The sequence below is a fragment of the Colletotrichum acutatum genome (genome assembly GCF_030867785.1).
Source record: "Colletotrichum acutatum strain CBS 112980 chromosome Unknown BDZ83scaffold_52, whole genome shotgun sequence".
Classification (NCBI taxonomy): Eukaryota; Fungi; Ascomycota; class Sordariomycetes; order Glomerellales; family Glomerellaceae; genus Colletotrichum; species Colletotrichum acutatum.
In genome coordinates, this window is record NW_026849046.1 from 136,302 (window position 1) to 155,066 (window position 18,765).

Sequence of the window (18,765 nt, forward strand, 5' to 3'; positions counted from 1 at the left end):
ACATATTCCCATCCCGCGCCCTCCCTCCACCGTGTCTCTCTCCGGACGACCCCCCTTCTGCCGTCACCCCACGCTGCAAAGTCCTGGCGGGCAACGAAGAAGAAAGAATATCAACGACAGTCTCATTATTATCAGAAGCAAGACTGAGAAGAAGATCAGGCCTTTAGTCAAACCAGCAGCTGCCAACGCCGCCCGCCTCCATACACTCCATCGATCGATACATCCCACATCACCCCTCCATTCCTCAGCAAGACATCCCAGGTCCCAGCTGCAGCACCACGAGACCCCATCGGCGCCTCACCGCAACATCCTGACCCAATCACGGCCCTCTAGCCCGCCCACGACGACAACTCCCCCTGCCACCCTCGACCGGGGTCTATCAAACCCAGCAGCACCAGGACCTCACGATCACCACACAAAATAGGCCCTGTACCCGTTCTCGATTCGCAATAGTTGCATCGTCCACTTCTGGCCCTGTAAGGACCTGCATCTCCCACCTTTCAAAACAACAACACTTTCCTTCTCCTCCTGTACTGCGTACCCAAAAAGGGCTACGAACAGGGGGCCTTCCACGAGACGAACTGTCGAACCAGCACGCCAACGAGTCCACTCCGACACTTTTGTCGTCAGATCAACAGGAACCTAGAAACGGGGGACCCTCATCGGAGGGGTCTAGGTTTTTTTCCCTCTCCTTTCGTGTATTGACCGCAACTTCACACACAATCGAACGCTCCATTCAAATCTCGCTCCTCATCTCCGCCCTTTTCTCTCATCATCTCGTCAACTGGGGTTTATTTAATACAATAAACATCCTCCCCTCCCCCTTCCCCAGTGTCCCTGGGAGGCCTTTCCGCAAGCGAGATTCATCCCCTCGACTCGACGTCTTTACCTTCGCAGCTCGAAGCTTGGTTCCTAAAAGCTCGCTGGTCGGCATCGCGTTTCTTCCAACTCGTCTGAAAAGTACAATAAGCGCAACAACCTCCGCTATCGCACCCTTCCTTCGCCTGTGCTCGATCAAGTGAGGTGGGAAATCATCCAATGGCTTCATGACGAGGAATTCACTTTCTATCGTTCCGAGTTCTATTATACAAAAAACATCATACACCTTTAGTCGCAAACCATTTTCAATCCCTGCCTCAAGCTTCGTGAGAGAGTATCTACTCGTTGGACTCTTCTCACCGACGAATCGCACAAACGCACACCAACACATATTCACACATTGATAAAGACACAAAAACACACAAAACATGTCTCGCCTTTCACCCTTCCCCTCCAACATGACCTTCCGGACCGAGTCCCGCGCCAGCGTCGCCGCCTCCGACACGACGTACTACACCTGCGCCTACCAAAGCTTCCACGACGTAGAGCTCTACGCCCCGAGCTCCCCGCCCTCAAAGACCCCCGTCCCCGCCCCGACCTCGGCCCCGATCCGAGCCCCGGCGCCGGCTCCATCTCACTACCACCACTTCCCGTCACCGCACCCGCAGCACCACAAGGACAAGGAGCCCGAACCCGCCGAGATGCGCCGTCAAGACTCAGGCTACGAGTCCCTGCCTCCGCGGTCCTCCTTCTCTAATCCACGCCGCACATCAACGGCCTCCTCCTCGCAGTCCTCCTCCAGCCCAGGCACCAACACGGCCGCCGTCCCCCGCTCTCGCGGCCGCCCGACGGTCCGCCGCGCAGCAAAGACGAGCCCGTACCCGGCGACAACGGCACGCACCAGCGGAAGCAGCCTCTACCACCCACAACAACGCCCACACGCCCAACCGCAAGCGACCTTCTTCCACTTCCCAGCGCACCCAACAGACGTCGAACTCGCCGCCCGTCGGCCCTCGCGCCGCGGTGACGACCTCGAGCTCGATCAGCGCCAGCTCCTCCTCTCCTCGCCGGGTAGTCACTCCCATCCCCACCAGCAGCGGGACAGCCAAGAGTGTACCGAGCTGGCGCCCCCGCTGCCGCCGCAGGCGACGCACTACTGGACCAGCGACCGCACGCGGAGACTCGAGTACGCCGCTATTGACGCGGCGAGGACGGGTGTCAAGGGGTGGATGAAGAGGCACCTCGTGCCGGACTGCTTTGTGCCCAAAGAGAAGCACGTCGCGTTCGACGACGACACGGGGAGTGTCCGGCGATACAGGCTTGAGCTTGATGAGGACATGCCGTGCGAGAAGGGGTGTGGTGGGCGGAAGAGGGGTTGGTTTGGATGGACTCGCTCCAAGACGGCTTGAGTCTTCTTCACCTCCACACTCTTCTTGCTTGATTTTCACGTTGTGTTTTCCCTTTCGTCTTTGATGCTGGTGTTGAGCGTCTGGGGTTTTGATTTCGGAATCATGGATTGGAAAGGGGATGGGAATTGCATTGACATCGTTGAGTCGGCGCGGCATTTGCACAAGCGGCTGGGCATTGCTGCATTGGCGTTTTATACCCAGCATTTGGTATCGTTGGATTCTTCGTCATACTTCTGTTACGCCCTTTTTTCTTTATTGCATAATCCTGTTTTTAATGTTTTATTGTTCTGGTTGTCGAGATTCTCTTGAACACAAGGGATGAAGACGTGAAGAGAGTTGAAGTTTGAGTATCAGAATGGCATAGCGACACATAGATGATAGATGACGACACGAGACTAGGAAGACTGAGGAGAAGCGAGTCAGAGAAACAAACGTCTTTTAGAGGACTGCAGTTACTCGTACACAGACTGATAGTTATTTACACATGTAGTCTCCAAGAGATGCAATTATATACACGTATATACCCACATTATATGATACTTTTTGATGATGCCTTAGATCACGAGTGTAACCAATCGTGCCTACATGTATACAGATGAGGTTCTGTTCATCTGAACTTCTCATCAAACTGCCATCTGATGTTGTGGCAGATGGTGTCAATGTCTTCAGCCTACTGCAACACCACCAAATCTCTGCATACACCGCTAGTCCCTGGGACCCATTCACCAAAAGCCCACATGAGCCTGTCTTTTTCTGCAGAATCAACAAAGCCGGCGTCCTCCCGCCCGTCCGGATCCGGAAGACATTAGGCGGACCGGACCGGACAAGCCGCCATTTCGGGCGAAAGAAGCGGTGAAGATTTGAGTTATCACGACCCGCTTTGGAGGCTTCGCTAGGAATCTTGCGGCTCTTCCCCGGGGCCGGGGGTCAGTATCAATAGGGGTTAGCCGAAATTCATTCCAGTCGCTGCTAAAGTAGTGACTCCGGTGATGCCCGGGACCGACTAGGGGTCTGTAGACATGACATCCGACGTCAAACTTGAGAACGCAGAGGTTGGCGTCGTTACGCGTACATGTTTTGCATGAGGCTGAAGTCAATCACCTCTTGTCTCCCGTCGATCTTCAATAGTGTCACATTAAGTTGATATCTACCAGTCCATCTCTCACCATCCTAATGCATAAACGACTTCACCGCTCATCCCAGCCACATGAATCCTGCCAGAAAGCATTACAATCGCAGCGCCAATCCTCTCTGCACAGACACACAACAACTGTTCAACCTCCCAACCTCATCCTGGAATTCAACGCTGAATTCAAGATACCCTCACCTTCCAGCCTTGACACACTCAATCACGGCAAGGTGCCGCCACGGTCCCTGACCCGTGGACACGCTCTTGATCGCGAGACTCGCCCTCCCGAGAATGTCGGTCCAGCACTCGAGCGATCTTTGCTTGCCGCCAAAAGTGAGCATCATGAAGTCGAGCATCGTGGAGGTGTAGTGCGGCGGGTTTCCCATCACATCCTCCTGGATCAGGAGTCGGCTGTCCTCCGCCATGGCCTCGGCGATGATGCGGAGCATGTTCACGCTCAGCTCGTCGCCGTAGTTGTGTAGACACCGACGGATCCAGTACGTCAGGGCACCTTGAAATCGTCAGAGGGTCAGCTACTCGTCTGGAGACTCGCGATGGAAGGAAAAGTGCGTCTGGCTCCACCAAGCGGTGAACCAGCAAAACCTCGACGGAGAAGATTGTTCTCTCACCTTTAACAGGCTGCTCCTTGTGGAAATCAATAACCTGCTTCTGCACCAACCTCATATCCTCATCATCAAGCTTCCTCACAGCCTCCACCACCTCAGCACGATCCTGCAGCACACACCTCTCCAACGGAAGCCCAGGGTTCTCGCGATGAATCGCCTTGATAGACTGGCCCCGCCCCGCGCCGACATCGACAAACAGCGGCCGGTCACCCGCGTTTTCACGAGCGTACTCGACAACCCACCCAAAGTCGTAAATGCCCGAAATGGGCATCTTCTCTTCGATAGGGCCCATGGCGCGCAGGAACCGCTGCATCCGAGGCGGGTCGTGCTGCAGCATTTCGTACCAGCCGTACTCTGGCACGCCGTACGCATACGTGCCAGGGACGTTGTTGAGCGTCTGCGGTTCTTTGCGACCGTACTTTTCAAAGTAGGCTGGCATGTGGACGTACGGTACCAACCCGTTTTCCCATCTGTGCTACGGTGTTAGTGAAGGATTCTCATGGTGGTGATGGCGCTCGAGAGGGCAGGGGGAGAACAGACGCCATGCCGACGATTTGGCCTGCTGGGTGACCATCGATGTAGATGCGAGAACGCTTTGTGTGCGCGACGGAGTCGTCGTCGACTTGTTGCAGGATGCCCATCGACGTAAGCACGCCACCAGTACGTCCTGAACAAGTGTCAGTAAAAGATCCCCAATAGCTTCTTGGGTTGGCCCTGGGGCAGTGCATCTCAGACTCACGTATCAGAGATACATCGGCGTCGACCTTCTTTGCTAGTTCACCGTACGAGATACTGCCTTCGAATGGGATGTGATCATAGACCTTCCATTCCCAAAAGAGCCGGTTCGCGCCCAGCTGAGCGACCTGCGCCGTGGCATCAAACCACTCATCGCCGGGGTCCTTGACGGCGTTGATGAGCTTATTCGCCGCATCAATGATGCGCCGCCGTTGGCCCTTGTCCAAGTCACCTCCGGACGGTCCGGGACTTGTCACGAAGCTCTGGAGGGCCGCGTTGACTTCTTCCGTCGCTGCCGCGGCCTCCTCCCGGATCTGAGCGCCAATGTCGCTTGTCATTTTCGGTGTGGAACCCCGAAGCAAACAAAGTTCTACCGGGTCGCTGAACGGCGCGGAATTTGCACGGCTGTGTTACACGGGGAATGTGATTACGTTCCCTTTCCGAACGAGTTATGTGGATTCTGCTGCAGGTTTGCAGATCAACGGTGTGATTGCATGGGAAGCAAGTTGACTACGCCGCACGGGAAACCGGGCACACGGGATTTGACAGGCGTCGCGTTGTTGGAGAATGTACGAGTACGGAATGTGGGTGAGATGGGATGATGAACTCTGCTGTCCAGTAACACGTCAAGCGCACATAAAGTTTCAGAAATGGATGTTGAGATCGGAGAGGGGAGCAATGACTTGAGGGGAGAGGGAAAAGCGCGCAAAAAAGAACCTTTGGTCCGCATTTCCCTCCTGATGCGCCTCAAGTTCCCAAGCTTCTCCTCACTCGATGCGGTGATGCTACGTCCAGGGATGGACGGTAACTGGATGCGGCAGCTCGGTGTGGTGTCTCAACCCACGTCGGTGAAAACGTTCCGCGCTCGTCTAGTCCTACATGTTTCCGCATGGGTTGGGGACACATTCCTCGAAGGATCGGAGGGGTTTCAACCAGCTAGCCAATGGCGCAAACGCAGCTACTGTCGAGCTAAAGCAGCACAACCATTCGAGCACCAAGAATTGAGCGAAAGAGGAGGGGGGGACCGCCGACGTGGACTGACGGTACGGCGGGTGAAGGACCTCGCAATCCTCAAAGGAGAGGGGAGAAAGAGGAGAAAGCAGACCGCGTGCTTGAAAGAAAACTGGCCAAACAAGACGGAGAGACAGAGACATCTCGGAGCGCCACTGGATGACGGCAGAGCGTTCCGCTCTCCCACAGACACAATCAAGCAGTCTGCCGCGTCCAGCTATTCTGCTCGTGGCCCACGCTCCGGGAATAGTCTGGTGAGAAAAGGAATCCGCCTTTGTACTAAAACTTCTAGACCGTGGCGCCGGTCTCCTACCAAAACCGGCTAAAGTTGTTCAGGACGCAGCTTGATAGGTCTTTTGAGCAAAGAGGATGGCGCAGGGGCATTGAGGTCGACTGAGCCGACATGCCACTTTTGGTACACAGGCACATTCAGAGGCCCAGACGTTTCCTTTTCGTCGAGCTGCTGCTGCTGATGTGCCGCTGACAGACAAGAACAAAGGGTCCGAAGCCGTAGGGTAAGGAACGTAGAAAAAAGAAACAAAACGAACCCCGAAACTCCGGTCTCAACGGCTTTCGTTGGGGGCTTTTCCTGTCTTCCACTTTCTTCTTTCCCTTCGTTAGACGGTCATTCGATTTTGCTCAGAGCAGACTGGCTCGGCCCACGTTATTTCCCCCCAGAATAAGTCTCCCTTTCTCCTACGTACAGGGTGTCGCTCCCAAGAAACCGTTTAAGGTTTCTAGCAGAACGACACTTGTATTCCTGGACCTGGTCAAAGACCCCAGCACGCGCTCCCCCCTCTCCATCGCATTCTTGCGTTCCCCAATCTCCAATTCGACGTCCAGTTCGAGGCACATCCTGGCCAGACACACGAGCCCTCACTTGAGAACACCAGACGACGTCGATCGGAGACGGCGGTATCAATCGCTCGCCTCGGTGATAGAGTCGAGCAGGAACCGTGTGAAGGGAAAAGGAAAGGAAAGAGCAGGGCGCTTGTACTTTTCGTCTTCTCAAGTCTGGTTTGAGCCAGCATCGCACAAACCATGACGGACGCCACCACAGCAAGAGGAGAAGCCAACCAGCCCGAAAAGTCGCCGTCACCCCCTCCCCCTCAACCGCGAGACCGCTCGCGATCAGGATCGGGAGGACGGCAGACACCGCCGCAGCAGGACTTTGAGGCGGAGAACGTGGTCGAGGCCGACACGGAAGATGACGGCGCGTCGTCGCGGGCGGGGGACGAGGTCTGGGACGAAGGGTTCGACGGCAGCAGCATCGGCAACCACTCGGCCTCGACGTCGCTGTCCAACAGCGTGCGCGACTACGTCTTTGAGAACACGCGGCGGTATCACAAGTACATGGAGGGCCGGTATCTGATGCCCAATGACGAGCCGGAGCAGGAGCGCGAGGATATGAAGCATGCCATGTGCGTCAATGTCATGGATGGAAAGCTTCATTGCGCGCCGTTGGAGAATCCGCAGAAGATTATTGATATTGGTACGGGGACGGGAATCTGGGCTATTGATAGTGAGTCTCCTCTTCACATAACCCTCCCTTTTATGTCTGCTACTTCGATAGCGTCTTCATGACAGACGAGATGGCATGTAATCAGTTGGGCTGGACAAGCTTTCATCGGACGACATCATTCAATAAGCAGATAACATCGAGCAAGTACTAACAACGCCTCAAGTGGGTGACGAATACCCAGAAGCAGACATTTCCGGCATCGACCTGAGCCCAATCCAACCAACCTGGGTACCCCCCAACGTTCGCTTCGTCGTCGACGACGCAGAGGCAGAATGGGTCTGGCCGCCATCCTCCCTCGACTTCGTGCACGCGCGCCACATGTGCATGGCCGTCAAGAACTGGCCACGCATGCTCTCCCAAGCCTACACCGCGCTGAAGCCCGGCGGCTGGGTCGAGCTGCAGGAGCTGCGGTTCGTCCTGCAGTGCGACGACGGGACGATGCCCGGGCCCGAGGAGTACGGCTACGGCAAGTTTGTGGATCTCTGCATGTCCGGGTTCCGGAGCTTCGGCATCAACCCGCTGGCGATGGAGAGGAACTCGGAGATGCTCCGCGAGAGCGGCTTCGAGAATGTTGTTGAAAAGGTGTGGAAGGTGCCCATCGGGACGTGGCCGCGGGACCAGAAGCTCAAGACGATTGGGTTGTATAACCGCAGTATGCTCATTGATGCGCTGCAGGCTGTGAGTATGGCGCCGTTGACGAGGGGGCTCAAGTGGAGTCCTGCCGAGGTGGAGGTGTTCTTGATTGATGTGCGGAAGAGTCTGATGAATGTGTCGATACACTCTTACTTGACATTCCATGTGGTCTTTGGGCAGAAGCCTTATGACGGCTACTAGATATGAGAGAGGGATTTGGCGTTTGCTGGGATAGGCGTTTGGCAGTAGTGATATCAAAGTTGTACGGAGTTGGGAGGGGATATCTCAGCCATCAACTTAGGACCCATCCGAATTTGTTTGGGCCACCTTGTCCATCAACTATCAGCACCAATTGTCCTAGTTTCCTTCGCTCAAAGCTTCCATTTTTCTATCTACGGATTTATCCCTCATTGTGATCCAACACAGTACGATCAAACAGGTCGTCTGTAGAGCACTTCAAGTCTCAAGAGCCGCTGGCTAAGATTATCAGACGTTCTGTCAACTACTGGATGGAAGTCAGGACTATCAGCATGACCTGGAAAGTTTCCCATTGATCTATACATCAATCGTAACATCAGCGACAACAGGTCGGTGATCAGATATATACACGCCATCGTCAAAATGGTTCGGCAAAACCGCATGAGCCAAAAACTCCATCCCTCTAACCGCCGGATCGCCCACAAACAAGTGGTCAAGAAACGTGTCATCCAACGTGTCATCCGTGAAAGCAGTATACGTCTTCGAATATCCCACCCTCTTAGACTCAGGAACCACGTCCCGGATATCATGCAAGTTCCCGTCCGCAATTAAGATCTGATACGCCGCATTATCCGGCTCAATGTTCAAGTCACCGCCTAGAAACACCGGCACAACCCCCTCTGTCGAGTTCCCCCACCCTTTCGCCAGGCTGACCAAGAGCTCTGCACTATGTTCCCTCGCAACCTGGCCCACATGGTCAAAGTGCGTACACATGTAGACGAGCGGCAGCCCACTCTCTACATGCCGGAACGACGCGACGGTGACGATACGCGGTAGCGCGGCGTCCCAGCCCTTGGACCCGGGGACGTCAGGCGTCTCGCTCAGCCAGTACGTCCGGTTCTCCGCGAGGGTCCAGGTGTCCGGCTGGTAGTAGATTGGCGAAAACTCCCCGGCAGCGACGCCGTCATCACGGCCGACGCCGACGTGGGCCCAGGCTGGGCCGAGGTCTTGAGCGATGTCGAGGAGTTGTTCTTCGACTACTTCTTGCATGCAGAGAAGCGACTCGGGTCGAGCTGCGGTCTCATAGTTGAGCTGAGAGAAGAGGTGAGGTCGGCGGGTGGACCAGAGGGCTTCGTTGGTTCCTGGGTCTGGGGTGGCCCAGCGGATGTTGTAGGTTATGAAGCGTAAAGCGAGGTCCGACGATTGACAAATAACCAAGCTCGCACTGAACAATAACGTCGCTGCTAGGCATGACTTCATAGCTGCTTGGAGGAGGTACGCCTCAGACTTTTTACAGGTACTTTACTTTATCGTACGGCAGAGAAGGATGAACGAAGTTAGAGCAGCATTTTTGGCTCAAATCTGTGGCTTAGAGGCTTCCCAAATACTTACTTTTCAAAATACACCTGTTTGATCACTATCCAGTGAGGGGAAGCACACGGAGAATTACGATGGCACGCTCACAGCTGCATGTCGTCGTCACATCGTTACTTCAACGGGTATATCACTCGACCTTCCGCATCTGGTCACCATTGGGCGGCAATGTCTACCCACGTTTCTCTGATCATCGGCGGGCTCCGGGTTCACGTGGGGTCTCAATGCCCGCCCATTCGCCGAGAAAGTGGAGACCATCCGGCCAAGGAAGGGTTGAAGCCGGGCCGGAGGCCTTCGTAATGTGATGGGTGTACGGCATCGGAGCTTCTTTCTCTCGGAGCACGAATCCAGGCTATCTGTTTACCGCTGACCTTACCAATCATCGCTAGAAAAGGGCTTTAGTCTCAAGAAAGTCCGAAAAGCTTCATGCCATCATCCCTTCCAAGCTTCTCCACTGCCAGAAGGAAAGCTTACCCGGTTGAGGCATAGATCACTGCGCTTGTCTGTTAAGCACTGAGGCTCTGAGCCTCGAACTCGTCTATTCAAGGTTGATGGGATTATGAGAATGGATGTCCCGCTCGTCAGCCAAGACACTCGATCCCAATCTTGCGCTTCAGCAAATTGCCAGAGCTCCTGAATTTCGACCAGCACCGAAACTCTCTTTTTGCCAAGATTTGCCCTAGGCGCTATTTCCGAGGGGGTTCACCGCTCAACACATAACAGTTTTAACCATCATTCAACTCCTCGTTAGTATTATCAGATTACGTCCGCGAGCTGCGGACTGGAACTGGAATTTTGCCCGAATTACACTTCCCCTGCCCTCAAGCTTCACTATTATACCGTTTTCTTACCGCAGTACCTATAGGTGGTAGTGAGAATCGACAAAGGTTCACAACCACGAGCAACTTCTCTTCTTGGCTCGGCTATCGGATCTGCCCTGTCTCGCACTGACATAAAAGCCCGATATTCCACTTTGTGCGTAGCTCCATTCTCCTCCCACAATCGCCCCCTTCGTTGCATCAATAATACGAGCAACGAGGTTTTCCTCCTCGTCCACCCACATTCCCGATCGATTACACAGTATTGGGGGCTGGACCGCTGGGCAGGTGTTCCTTCGTTGGAAGCTGGGCTCCATCCAGTTCATTTATGCATTGATGCTGAAGAGGCCAGAGCGCCGTTCAGGGGCAGAGAACCTTGAAGGGACAGGGTTCCAACACGTGTGCTGACAGCCAATATGTCCACGATGCCCGGTGGGATCTTTTCTGCCCATTTGCTCTTTGTCACCAATGTGGAGTTTCTGCTGTCAAAGAAGCGGAACAGAGGCTAAAATATGAGGGGTTTTGGGTCATCATTGGCTAGTGGGAGGATTTCTGCTGCAGTTATTTTGGCCACTGCCTTGGTTTTTGATTAATTTCCGCTGACAAAACGCGCACGCCGGGTTGGAGTAAGGTTGCATCCCAAGTGGATATTCTACAGGATTTTATACATTAGTCTCAAAACTAGCATCCGTACCTTTGACATTCCAACATCCACCCGGCTATTCACGTCCCTTCTTTCAGTGACGATCCATAGGCCCAGAACGACCTCCTGAACCTCTCATGTCGTGTGACATTTCAATGTCAACTTGATATGTGTACTGCGCGTGAATGCCGCCCTTTTGGTCACTCGGCAGCAAATCCCCCTTATCCGAGTCGCCGTCCTGGAGGCGCTCCCACGTCTCGTCCCCTCTGCCGTGCACCGTCGCCAGGCTGAAGCCCACGTCGGTCGGGTTGCGGAATCGGTCGCGGCTCCTGGGCTCAAGCGGCTTGCTTCCGATGGTGAAGAGACCCGTTTTGGTCCCGCTCCCGCTCGGGTTCGTCTTTTCCGACGTGCCGCGGGTTCGCGCGATGAAACGGCGTAGCGAGGGGACCGATGAGGCGATGCAGCCGATTCCGGTCTCGATGTTGGAGCAGAGCATTGTATGGGCGACCCAGACTGAAAAAGCCCCTTGTCAGCTTCTTTCATGACGCAACGGATTTGATTCATGGGTACCGGGAGAAGGGGAGGCGAGGGGCTTTACTCACATTGAAGGTCTGTCTGGCCTTTGAATTTGTTGACATAGGGGATACGGACCATGGTGATGATAGATGCCCTGGAGCTGCGTTAGTCTTGATATCGTGGTCTGCTTTCCTCCAACGGTCAAACTTACACCGAGGCAAAGGACAACAGTCCAAAAACCTGGAGCTTCGTCTGCGTCTTCATCTGCGTGCCCCAGAGAATGATAGCAGGCACAACAACCAAAGCCAGATCCGTCACAATAGCCGAGCTCGTCGCAACGTGGCCGATGGCGATGAGAACATCAACAGAGCTGCACGTTCCCTCGCCGCTGAGAATCATCGTGGGCGTCCAAATGGCCTCGACTGGGTGACAGTATAACAGCGTTCCGATAAAGGTGATCAGGAAAGAAGCCCACGTGACACCGAGCAGGACCCAGACCGTGATGCGCAGAGCATTGTTCGTCGTGATGATTCGTTGGATGGTGAGGCAGACGGAAGACTTGACGAGGGCGAGGGCGACGACGTATATCAAGATCCAAATGATGTAGATCTTGAGGGCCTCCGAGAACATCCACATGTTGAGCTTTTCTTGCAACGTGCCTAGCCCAACGAGGCAGCCGTATATCGTCAGTCCCACGCTTGGTACGTAAACCACCTTTTTACGGAGCGGGTTAGCGAATCTATTGGTTTTCTTCTAGAAAGTAAGACTGGCATACCGTTCCCGCGAGCATCAGTCCATCGTCCAGGCCGAATGTGCCCTCAACGAGACGCACGCTCGTTCGTACACCGACACATAACACCGATATGACGAGGAAGACGGATGATATGATGATGATGGCTAGTGGCAGATGCTCCGGTTCGAGGATTCTTAAATCGGGGTCGACGTTCGTTGACAAGGACATATTGGCGGCACGTGGTCTTCGATCAAGTCCTTTTCCTTCGTTAAGCAGCAACCACACCTCACGCCACAGGTTTCCAAATATGGTGATGACAGAAAGTAGGCACTCCCCGAGTTATAAACCTCCGGATAGAACTCTCTTCGGGCCTTCAAGTGCCGCAGCCGCAGCCTGCAGATCTATACTACTTATGCAGGGGAGCAGGATGGGCCGCTTGGGAACTAAATTCAGTTCCGGTAGCAGGAGGCGGCGTAGCAGTGGTGGTCTTGGGTCTTGGACTGCTAGAAAAGATCAGAACCGGGGATCGTGTTCCTGGGTTCCATGGATGCAACCCCAGATATTAACACTTGGGGGGCGCTACTTTGACACTTTGACACTTCGAGAACTGTCATAGACCTAGTAGTTGCTCATAGGCTTGCCACTGGTCGAGAAAACCTGATGCAACCAACAGGGACCGCCTTCCAACAAGAAGGGGGCCATAGACCCATGGGCCATGGCAACCGGATGGCCTGGAAGAGGAAAAAGGTCAAGAAGCAGTTCTCGAACTGGGTCTTATTTGCCCACTCTCCCGTCACCAATGATCACTAATGAGGGAACCGGTCTTCAGGCCGAGAAGACCCGGGTTGGTTGGAATTGGGGGCCGCTAGCAAAGACGGCACAACGCTCAGGGGTCCGTTGCAAGAGGATGAGCATCCACACAAGGACTCCACAACACTAGGCAAAAGACATCACCAAAGTCCGAAGGGAAGCGTCGAAAAAAGTTACATGGAAGAACGGGCTTGACAGCCGTCCAATGACGGGATCTGACAAGTCCCATGGCAGACCGGCGCTAGTTGGAGCAGTGGAATCCTCTGCCACGATCGCTTTTGGGGGTTGAAACATGTCGATCACTACGACGTAGAAGGGGGCCACAATTGGGATCACCGCCGTCTATTGTACGATGGAATTGAGGGAGTCGTTGTTGGATGGTCATCTCGTACGAGGATAAGACGAGCCGTTCTGCCGCTTTCGGATACCAAGATGTAATATGCCCAGTTCTAATCTGATCGGCCAACACCCCCCAGTTGTGAAAAGCTCGAAAAAAGAGACAACCAACCCGAGCCGTCCCGAATTGGGTTATTCATTCATCCTAGGAGACGCATCCACGGGGGTTTCTATGCGTAGCGAAACGAAGGCATCCACTCTAGTATGCATGTTTTTGGAACAGTTGAGATTAAGAAATAAACTAAGACGGCCGGGAACGCGGCACTTGTGATAATCAAGTCTAACCATGAGAAACAATCTAAGACTGTTAGACTATCGTCACCCGCACGCCATTTGACCCTGGCTTAGTCACAGGAATGAACATGTCGTGATCGTAAGCAACGTCCTCGTCTGTCGTCTCGTAAAGACGCATCTTGGGCAAGACACGCAGAGCAAGTGCCGTCAAGCACAAGTTGAGCTCACACAAAGCCAGGCTAATCAAACTTAAGTCAGCAAACGTGGTGCTATCAAAGACTCGGCGGAGATGAACTTACTTCATGCCCAAGCAAGATCTACTGCCCTTGGAAAAGGCAAGCATACCCTTCTCAACATCCTTCCGGCGTTGGTTGTTCTCATCCAGCCAGCGCTCGGGAATGAACTGGTACGAGTCGGGAAAGACAGTCTCGTCATGGTGCGTGATCACAGCAGACATGCCAACAGCATATCCAGCAGGAATGACATACTCGACAGGCTTCTTGTTGAACTCGCCGCGGTAGACCAGGTTCTCCTCAGTAGGCACGCGCGCAGTACGTGCGGAGACACCGTACGAAAGGCGCAGACCCTCCTGCAGGACAGCACCCAGGTAAGGAAGGTTCTCGAGACTCGTCCAGCCGGGAAGGTGCTTGGGGTCGTCGACAACAGCATTCAGCTCGTCCTGGAGCTTCTTGAGCAGATGGGGCTTGGTGAGCAGGTGGTAGGTGATGACGCCCAGGGCCCAGCTGGTGGTCTCGGTTCCCGCGCCCACGACAGCGGCTGCCTCGTCGGCTAGGCGCTGTGGGTTCTTTTCGAGCAGCTCCAGGTCTGACTCCAGGAGGGACCCGAAGACTGTGGGGCGCTCGTGCCGGATGCCGGCGTCCAGCTCGGCTTTGGTGTGCTTCACCTTGTTGGGGATATCAATCTTGAGCGTGCGGATGAGCAGGGCAATGTCGGTGGGCAAGTAATCGACAAGCCTATTAAGAGTCAGCATTCTCCATTGCTTTTCAAGATGGACTCAGAAAGAAACAAACATACCACTCTCCAAGAACGGCAAAGGACTTGGTCCAGGGAAAAAAACGGAAAACAAAGACAGGTCTCAGGATGGAGGCAGTCGGCTCCCGAAAGTTGGGGTACCAGCCGTCTTGTCTGAGGAAACCGAAGCTCTCGCCGAAGCAATATCCGGAGATAGCGTCAGAGGTGAAGCAACTGTAAGCCATTGTCACGTCGAAAGCCTCCCGCTGAGAAAGCAGCTTGTCGCAAAGCTTCTGGACCAGGTCGTGGACATCACCTTCGAGGCGCGCAATATTGCCGCGAGAGAAGAACTTGGCCAAGGGAATGCGACGAACGCGGTGCGAATCATGGTTCACGGTTCCGAAGCCAGACTCGCCCAAGCTAGACAACACATCGATTAATAAGGTTGGGTGCTTCTAGGCGTTCTCGTCTCATTGGACAGTACTCACGCAGAACCGTTAATCTGGTGGACAGGCTTGTCGCGCTTGCGACCACTGACGGCGTAGATGTCATCCGAAAAGTTGACGTCGTTGCAGTGTACTTCGTGGGGGCTGATACGGACGATGGGGCCTTTGCGACAACATTAGATTTCGTCTTGAGTTTCCCGAAGAGTGCAGCTAGACTTACCATACTGCTCGTGCATGCGACTAATCTCCCTGGTGTAGCGCCCGAAAAGAATGACATCGTAGTAGAATTCGGGGATGTATGTGGCTGCAGACAGTTTAGGTCCGGGAATGTAGCTCAACGGATGCAAAGGCGAGATGTTGTAGAGCGCCTTCGCGACCTGGTATAGCAGCCATAGGCCGGCAAGACCGAGCACGGTACGAGCCGACAGGTACGACGAGGAAACGTCGAGGGGCGACGACGTAGTCTCGATGGTTGGCATTGTGTTATTCCTGATTCGCCAGGGAACGGGAACTTGGGAAGGATGAGAAGGAAGCTTTCAATCACGGAATCCAGAGAGCAGAGGAGAAGGGCATTCTTCTTCGTCTCTTCTCTCACATCTCCCAAGACTTGCGCCACGGTAGAATGTGTGGAGAGTCCGGGGTGGGATGAAGATAGTCAAAGGGGCGGTCCACACGTTCTGCATTTGACCTACACCCGAAAAAGCCAGAGCACCGAAGTTTACAACGTTGGAGACATGGGTGGGTGGCATGAGCGATCAACGGGACGCGCAGGCAAAAAAACCCCGAAGGACGGCAGATGTCTCTTAGTTGTCGGTGTACACAGAAGGTTCCTCGTACGTGAAAGGGATGGCGAATTGGGCTCGGAAACTGATCATGGGCGTTCTAGGCAATCCGAATGGATGGTCTGACATTCGCACGGCAGCAATCCATTGTCTGTTCGCGCTGCAACGACACACGCAATCCCTGAATTAGGGTGCAACGGCTTTTTTCGGTGGCTCGAACTTGAGCCAAAGTTGCCTAACTCAGAGATGTCAAACGGCCCGCTGAGGGGGGGAAGAGCTGGCTACATGGAGATTTTCTTTTCTGGGCCCGAGCAGTTGGTTGGTTGAAGAATGAGGATCCCTGAAGATTGTATCCATGGGAAACCCTCCTTTTCTATCCCCTTGTTCATGTTGTGGGACCCCAGGCTTCTTTCGGCCATATGAAAGCCCCTAATTACGTTGCAGCCAGCGTCATTCGGTACACGTATAGATGGGCGCGGGGAGTCGTATTCAGTGCCCGCTCAATCTCTGGAAAGGGAATGGAAATCATGAGTGATGGAACCTCTGGGCAGACCGGAATTTCGGACAGCGCCCTGAGTGAGTTGAGCCGAAAGTTGTGCTCGATCGGCCTGCGGGGCCGGGTATCCACCCCGGGCAGTGCCGTACCCGGCGCCGGCCGCCTGCCAAATTCCGTTGAACACCGTGCTTACCACCCCGGTGGTGTCACAGTTCGGTATTCGAGGCGCTATATGAATTATCAGGCAATTTGGAATAATCATACCCAGAGGCAACAAAATGGAAGGCTATTTATAATGGTGGAAGTGAATTCTTTTCCACATCACTCGTGGATGGTTTTCTGCTCAGATGAGGATCTTCGATTTCTATGAAGGCCACTAAAGATTTCTTGTAGTCCAAAAAAAAATATGTGACTACCTCACTGAATGCTTTACTCCGAAAACACTTGGTAATGATGATGATGATGATTATGATGACTGAAGTATGTTCGCGACCTTAACAGTACTTGGTGTCACCAGGAGGAGCGCACTTGCAAGCCGGTCCGTCAGCTGCTTGCCAAGGAACGCAGCACTATGGAGCCAATGTTTAGCATCAATCCACAGCCTTTTTCAGGTCTTAATGATGAACGTACCCAGCTACCAGCGCATGCGCCAGCGCCACCGCAGTTGGCCTTCCAGCAGTTGATTTGCCTGTCGAAGATTGCAGAGGCAGCCTCGCCGACCGGGTTCGTCAAGGCGAGAGGAGCCGATACGAGGAGTATGAGGTTGACGAGAGTGATGGGCTGCATGTTGGGCGAAGTGTTGTCAGAGAGTAAGGCTTTATGGTGAACTGAGGCTGGTGATGGTGATGCGATGACGAGGGGGAAAAAGGCAAAGTTGTAGAAGGCACTGTCGATATCTTTATACTCGTAGCACAGATCACAAACTCCTCGATTGACTCAAGATGCTAGATAACGTGCAGGGGTTGTAGATATTGGCATGATTGCGTTCGTCGGAAACCTGGTGATATCTTTTGGCTTCAACCATTGTTGGAACGACTCGAAATCTGTTCCTGAATGCTACAAGCCCCAGTATTTCGTTCTAAGAAGCTTTCTAAGCCACCGAGAATTCCGCATTTTAGAGAGAGCCATGGCTTGGCGGGTTATGAGTTGCGAGTGTAGGATTCTGGCCTCTATTGAAAATGCATGTTGTGAGAACTTGCGATCAAAGAATTCCGCCAAGTCCGTCGCTTCGGGGAGGCCCTGACTGGCAATGACAACAATCTATGGGTATCCTGTCATCGATGCTAAGTATACCCAAAAGGGTAGCCTGGCCTGGGGTTCAAGCACCAAGCACTACTAGCTGAGGCACGTAGGTGATGAAGTGATGGTCCCAAGCGTTTTCTACCTAATAAGTAGGTAGCGAGCTTTTTGCTAGTTACGGAGACTGACAACCCTCTAGGCTGTATCTATTTAGGGCCTCCGGCTTTCTGAGCGCAAACCTCAGACTTCATAGTCTTCGAGGCCTAAAGAGAAGGAAAGACTGTGGTGATACAAGCTATGACTCGCGAAATTTCTATATCTAGTCAGGCTTCCTGGATCTTACTGCCACGGCGGAATCCACATCCTTAATCGGCTAGTATTACCGCTCAACAAAGCACAGATCTATGTTGTGCTGCGAGTTTAATCTGCCAAGGGAGCCGCATTTAATTATCTTCTCTGGACTAATGTACGCGGGGTTCATGAAGGATTCGGTCACCGAGGGCTATTATATCTGCCACAACATTTCTCTTGTAACGATAGTAGGTGTTGGATTACCAAGGCAGAAGGCAGAAAAGGGCTTAGGTAGGCGGGTAGGTAGGAAGGCAGATTAGGCCCGTGCAGACGGACCCTTCCTCCTACTTACACCCACAGAGAGATCGCGGGCTCTGCCCACGATTCCTCCTCCTACAACTACGCGCAATACAACTACCCCGATTATTGACCTTAGTCGCGACCGAAAGGTCTGACCTGCTTACGTGTATACCAACAGTAGGTTTGACAGGTTTTGATAAGACGCTTGAACATTGCCCTTCCCTTCTGTTGTTGCGCAGCAGGACCATATTTGAACCTCGGTTCCCCTGTACCCATCGATACCACCCAATCTTCTGAGATAGGTAGTTTCCTTCCTCGAATTTGACATCTCTTTCACCTTGTTTTGCTGTTCTCACGGACTAGACAGTCATCCTACTTTGCTGAAGCAGGGTGATCTTTTGCATCCCGTTGCGACCAATGCGACCAATCGACTACCTTACGAAGAAGACTCGATACTCCAGGAGAATGTCAGTCAATCCCAATCCTCAGGTTATTGCAATGTTTTCAGTGGGTGTCGAGACCTCGCCTTAGGCAAACCCTGGCCACAGCCACAGCAACAACCATAGCAGGTCTTCAAGTGACCCATGGAAACTAAGAGGTGTCTTAGTAGTGCTCGTTAGCTCAGTACTTCTT

At 53.6% G+C, this 18,765-nt stretch overlaps 7 protein-coding genes across 7 annotated transcripts; 2 read left to right on the forward strand and 5 right to left on the reverse strand.

The window, feature by feature from the left end:
• Positions 1-1,277: 1,277 nt before the first annotated feature.
• BDZ83DRAFT_752645 (uncharacterized protein) lies at positions 1,278-2,228 on the forward strand (the record flags this gene model as incomplete). The annotated part of the gene is made up of 1 exon (XM_060514226.1): positions 1,278-2,228. The coding sequence occupies one exon, from the start codon at positions 1,278-1,280 to the stop codon at positions 2,226-2,228; it is 951 nt and encodes a 316-aa protein (XP_060364456.1).
• A 959-nt stretch (positions 2,229-3,187) lies between these two features.
• Positions 3,188-5,498, reverse strand: BDZ83DRAFT_623094 (O-methyltransferase). The gene is made up of 4 exons (XM_060508363.1): positions 4,723-5,498; positions 4,524-4,650; positions 3,987-4,453; positions 3,188-3,868 (listed from the first exon to the last, which is right to left on the reverse strand). Exons 1-4 carry the CDS (start codon positions 5,054-5,056, stop codon positions 3,552-3,554), a joined length of 1,245 nt encoding a protein of 414 aa, XP_060364457.1. The 5' UTR covers positions 5,057-5,498; the 3' UTR covers positions 3,188-3,551.
• Positions 5,499-6,770: 1,272 nt separating this feature from the next.
• BDZ83DRAFT_652233 (methyltransferase domain-containing protein) lies at positions 6,771-8,085 on the forward strand (the record flags this gene model as incomplete). The annotated part of the gene is made up of 2 exons (XM_060510509.1): positions 6,771-7,251; positions 7,415-8,085. 2 exons carry the CDS (start codon positions 6,771-6,773, stop codon positions 8,083-8,085), a joined length of 1,152 nt encoding a protein of 383 aa, XP_060364458.1.
• Positions 8,086-8,298: 213 nt separating this feature from the next.
• On the reverse strand, positions 8,299-9,507 carry BDZ83DRAFT_353763 (endonuclease/Exonuclease/phosphatase). The gene has a single exon (XM_060502538.1). It carries the CDS (start codon positions 9,340-9,342, stop codon positions 8,440-8,442), a length of 903 nt encoding a protein of 300 aa, XP_060364459.1. The 5' UTR covers positions 9,343-9,507; the 3' UTR covers positions 8,299-8,439.
• Positions 9,508-10,960: 1,453 nt separating this feature from the next.
• BDZ83DRAFT_623104 (uncharacterized protein) lies at positions 10,961-12,731 on the reverse strand. The gene is made up of 4 exons (XM_060508364.1): positions 12,209-12,731; positions 11,645-12,147; positions 11,520-11,587; positions 10,961-11,430 (listed from the first exon to the last, which is right to left on the reverse strand). The coding sequence occupies exons 1-4, from the start codon at positions 12,392-12,394 to the stop codon at positions 11,012-11,014; spliced, it is 1,176 nt and encodes a 391-aa protein (XP_060364460.1). The 5' UTR covers positions 12,395-12,731; the 3' UTR covers positions 10,961-11,011.
• A 948-nt stretch (positions 12,732-13,679) lies between these two features.
• On the reverse strand, positions 13,680-15,503 carry BDZ83DRAFT_719971 (cytochrome P450; the record flags this gene model as incomplete). Its single annotated transcript, XM_060512233.1, has 5 exons — positions 13,680-13,845; positions 13,906-14,580; positions 14,642-14,998; positions 15,067-15,187; positions 15,245-15,503. 5 exons carry the CDS (start codon positions 15,501-15,503, stop codon positions 13,680-13,682), a joined length of 1,578 nt encoding a protein of 525 aa, XP_060364461.1.
• A 1,293-nt stretch (positions 15,504-16,796) lies between these two features.
• Positions 16,797-17,088, reverse strand: BDZ83DRAFT_752650 (uncharacterized protein; the record flags this gene model as incomplete). Its single annotated transcript, XM_060514227.1, has 2 exons — positions 16,797-16,871; positions 16,933-17,088. 2 exons carry the CDS (start codon positions 17,086-17,088, stop codon positions 16,797-16,799), a joined length of 231 nt encoding a protein of 76 aa, XP_060364462.1.
• Positions 17,089-18,765: the final 1,677 nt, after the last annotated feature.

Excerpts from the sequence above, each read along its gene's own strand:
- BDZ83DRAFT_623094 (XM_060508363.1), bottom strand. The coding sequence starts at position 5,056 with ATGACAAGCGACATTGGCGCTCAGATCCGGGAGGAGGCCGCGGCAGCG. Across the intron at positions 4,651-4,722 it reads CGCCGATGTATCTCTGATAC|GACGTACTGGTGGCGTGCTT; the intron begins GTGAGTCTGAGA and ends ACACTTGTTCAG. Across the intron at positions 4,454-4,523 it reads GGCCAAATCGTCGGCATGGC|ATGGGAAAACGGGTTGGTAC; the intron begins GTCTGTTCTCCC and ends ACCGTAGCACAG.
- BDZ83DRAFT_353763 (XM_060502538.1), bottom strand. The coding sequence starts at position 9,342 with ATGAAGTCATGCCTAGCAGCGACGTTATTGTTCAGTGCGAGCTTGGTT.
- BDZ83DRAFT_623104 (XM_060508364.1), bottom strand. The coding sequence starts at position 12,394 with ATGTCCTTGTCAACGAACGTCGACCCCGATTTAAGAATCCTCGAACCG. Across the intron at positions 12,148-12,208 it reads GACTGATGCTCGCGGGAACG|GTGGTTTACGTACCAAGCGT; the intron begins GTATGCCAGTCT and ends CTCCGTAAAAAG. Across the intron at positions 11,588-11,644 it reads CTGTTGTCCTTTGCCTCGGT|GGCATCTATCATCACCATGG; the intron begins GTAAGTTTGACC and ends ACGCAGCTCCAG.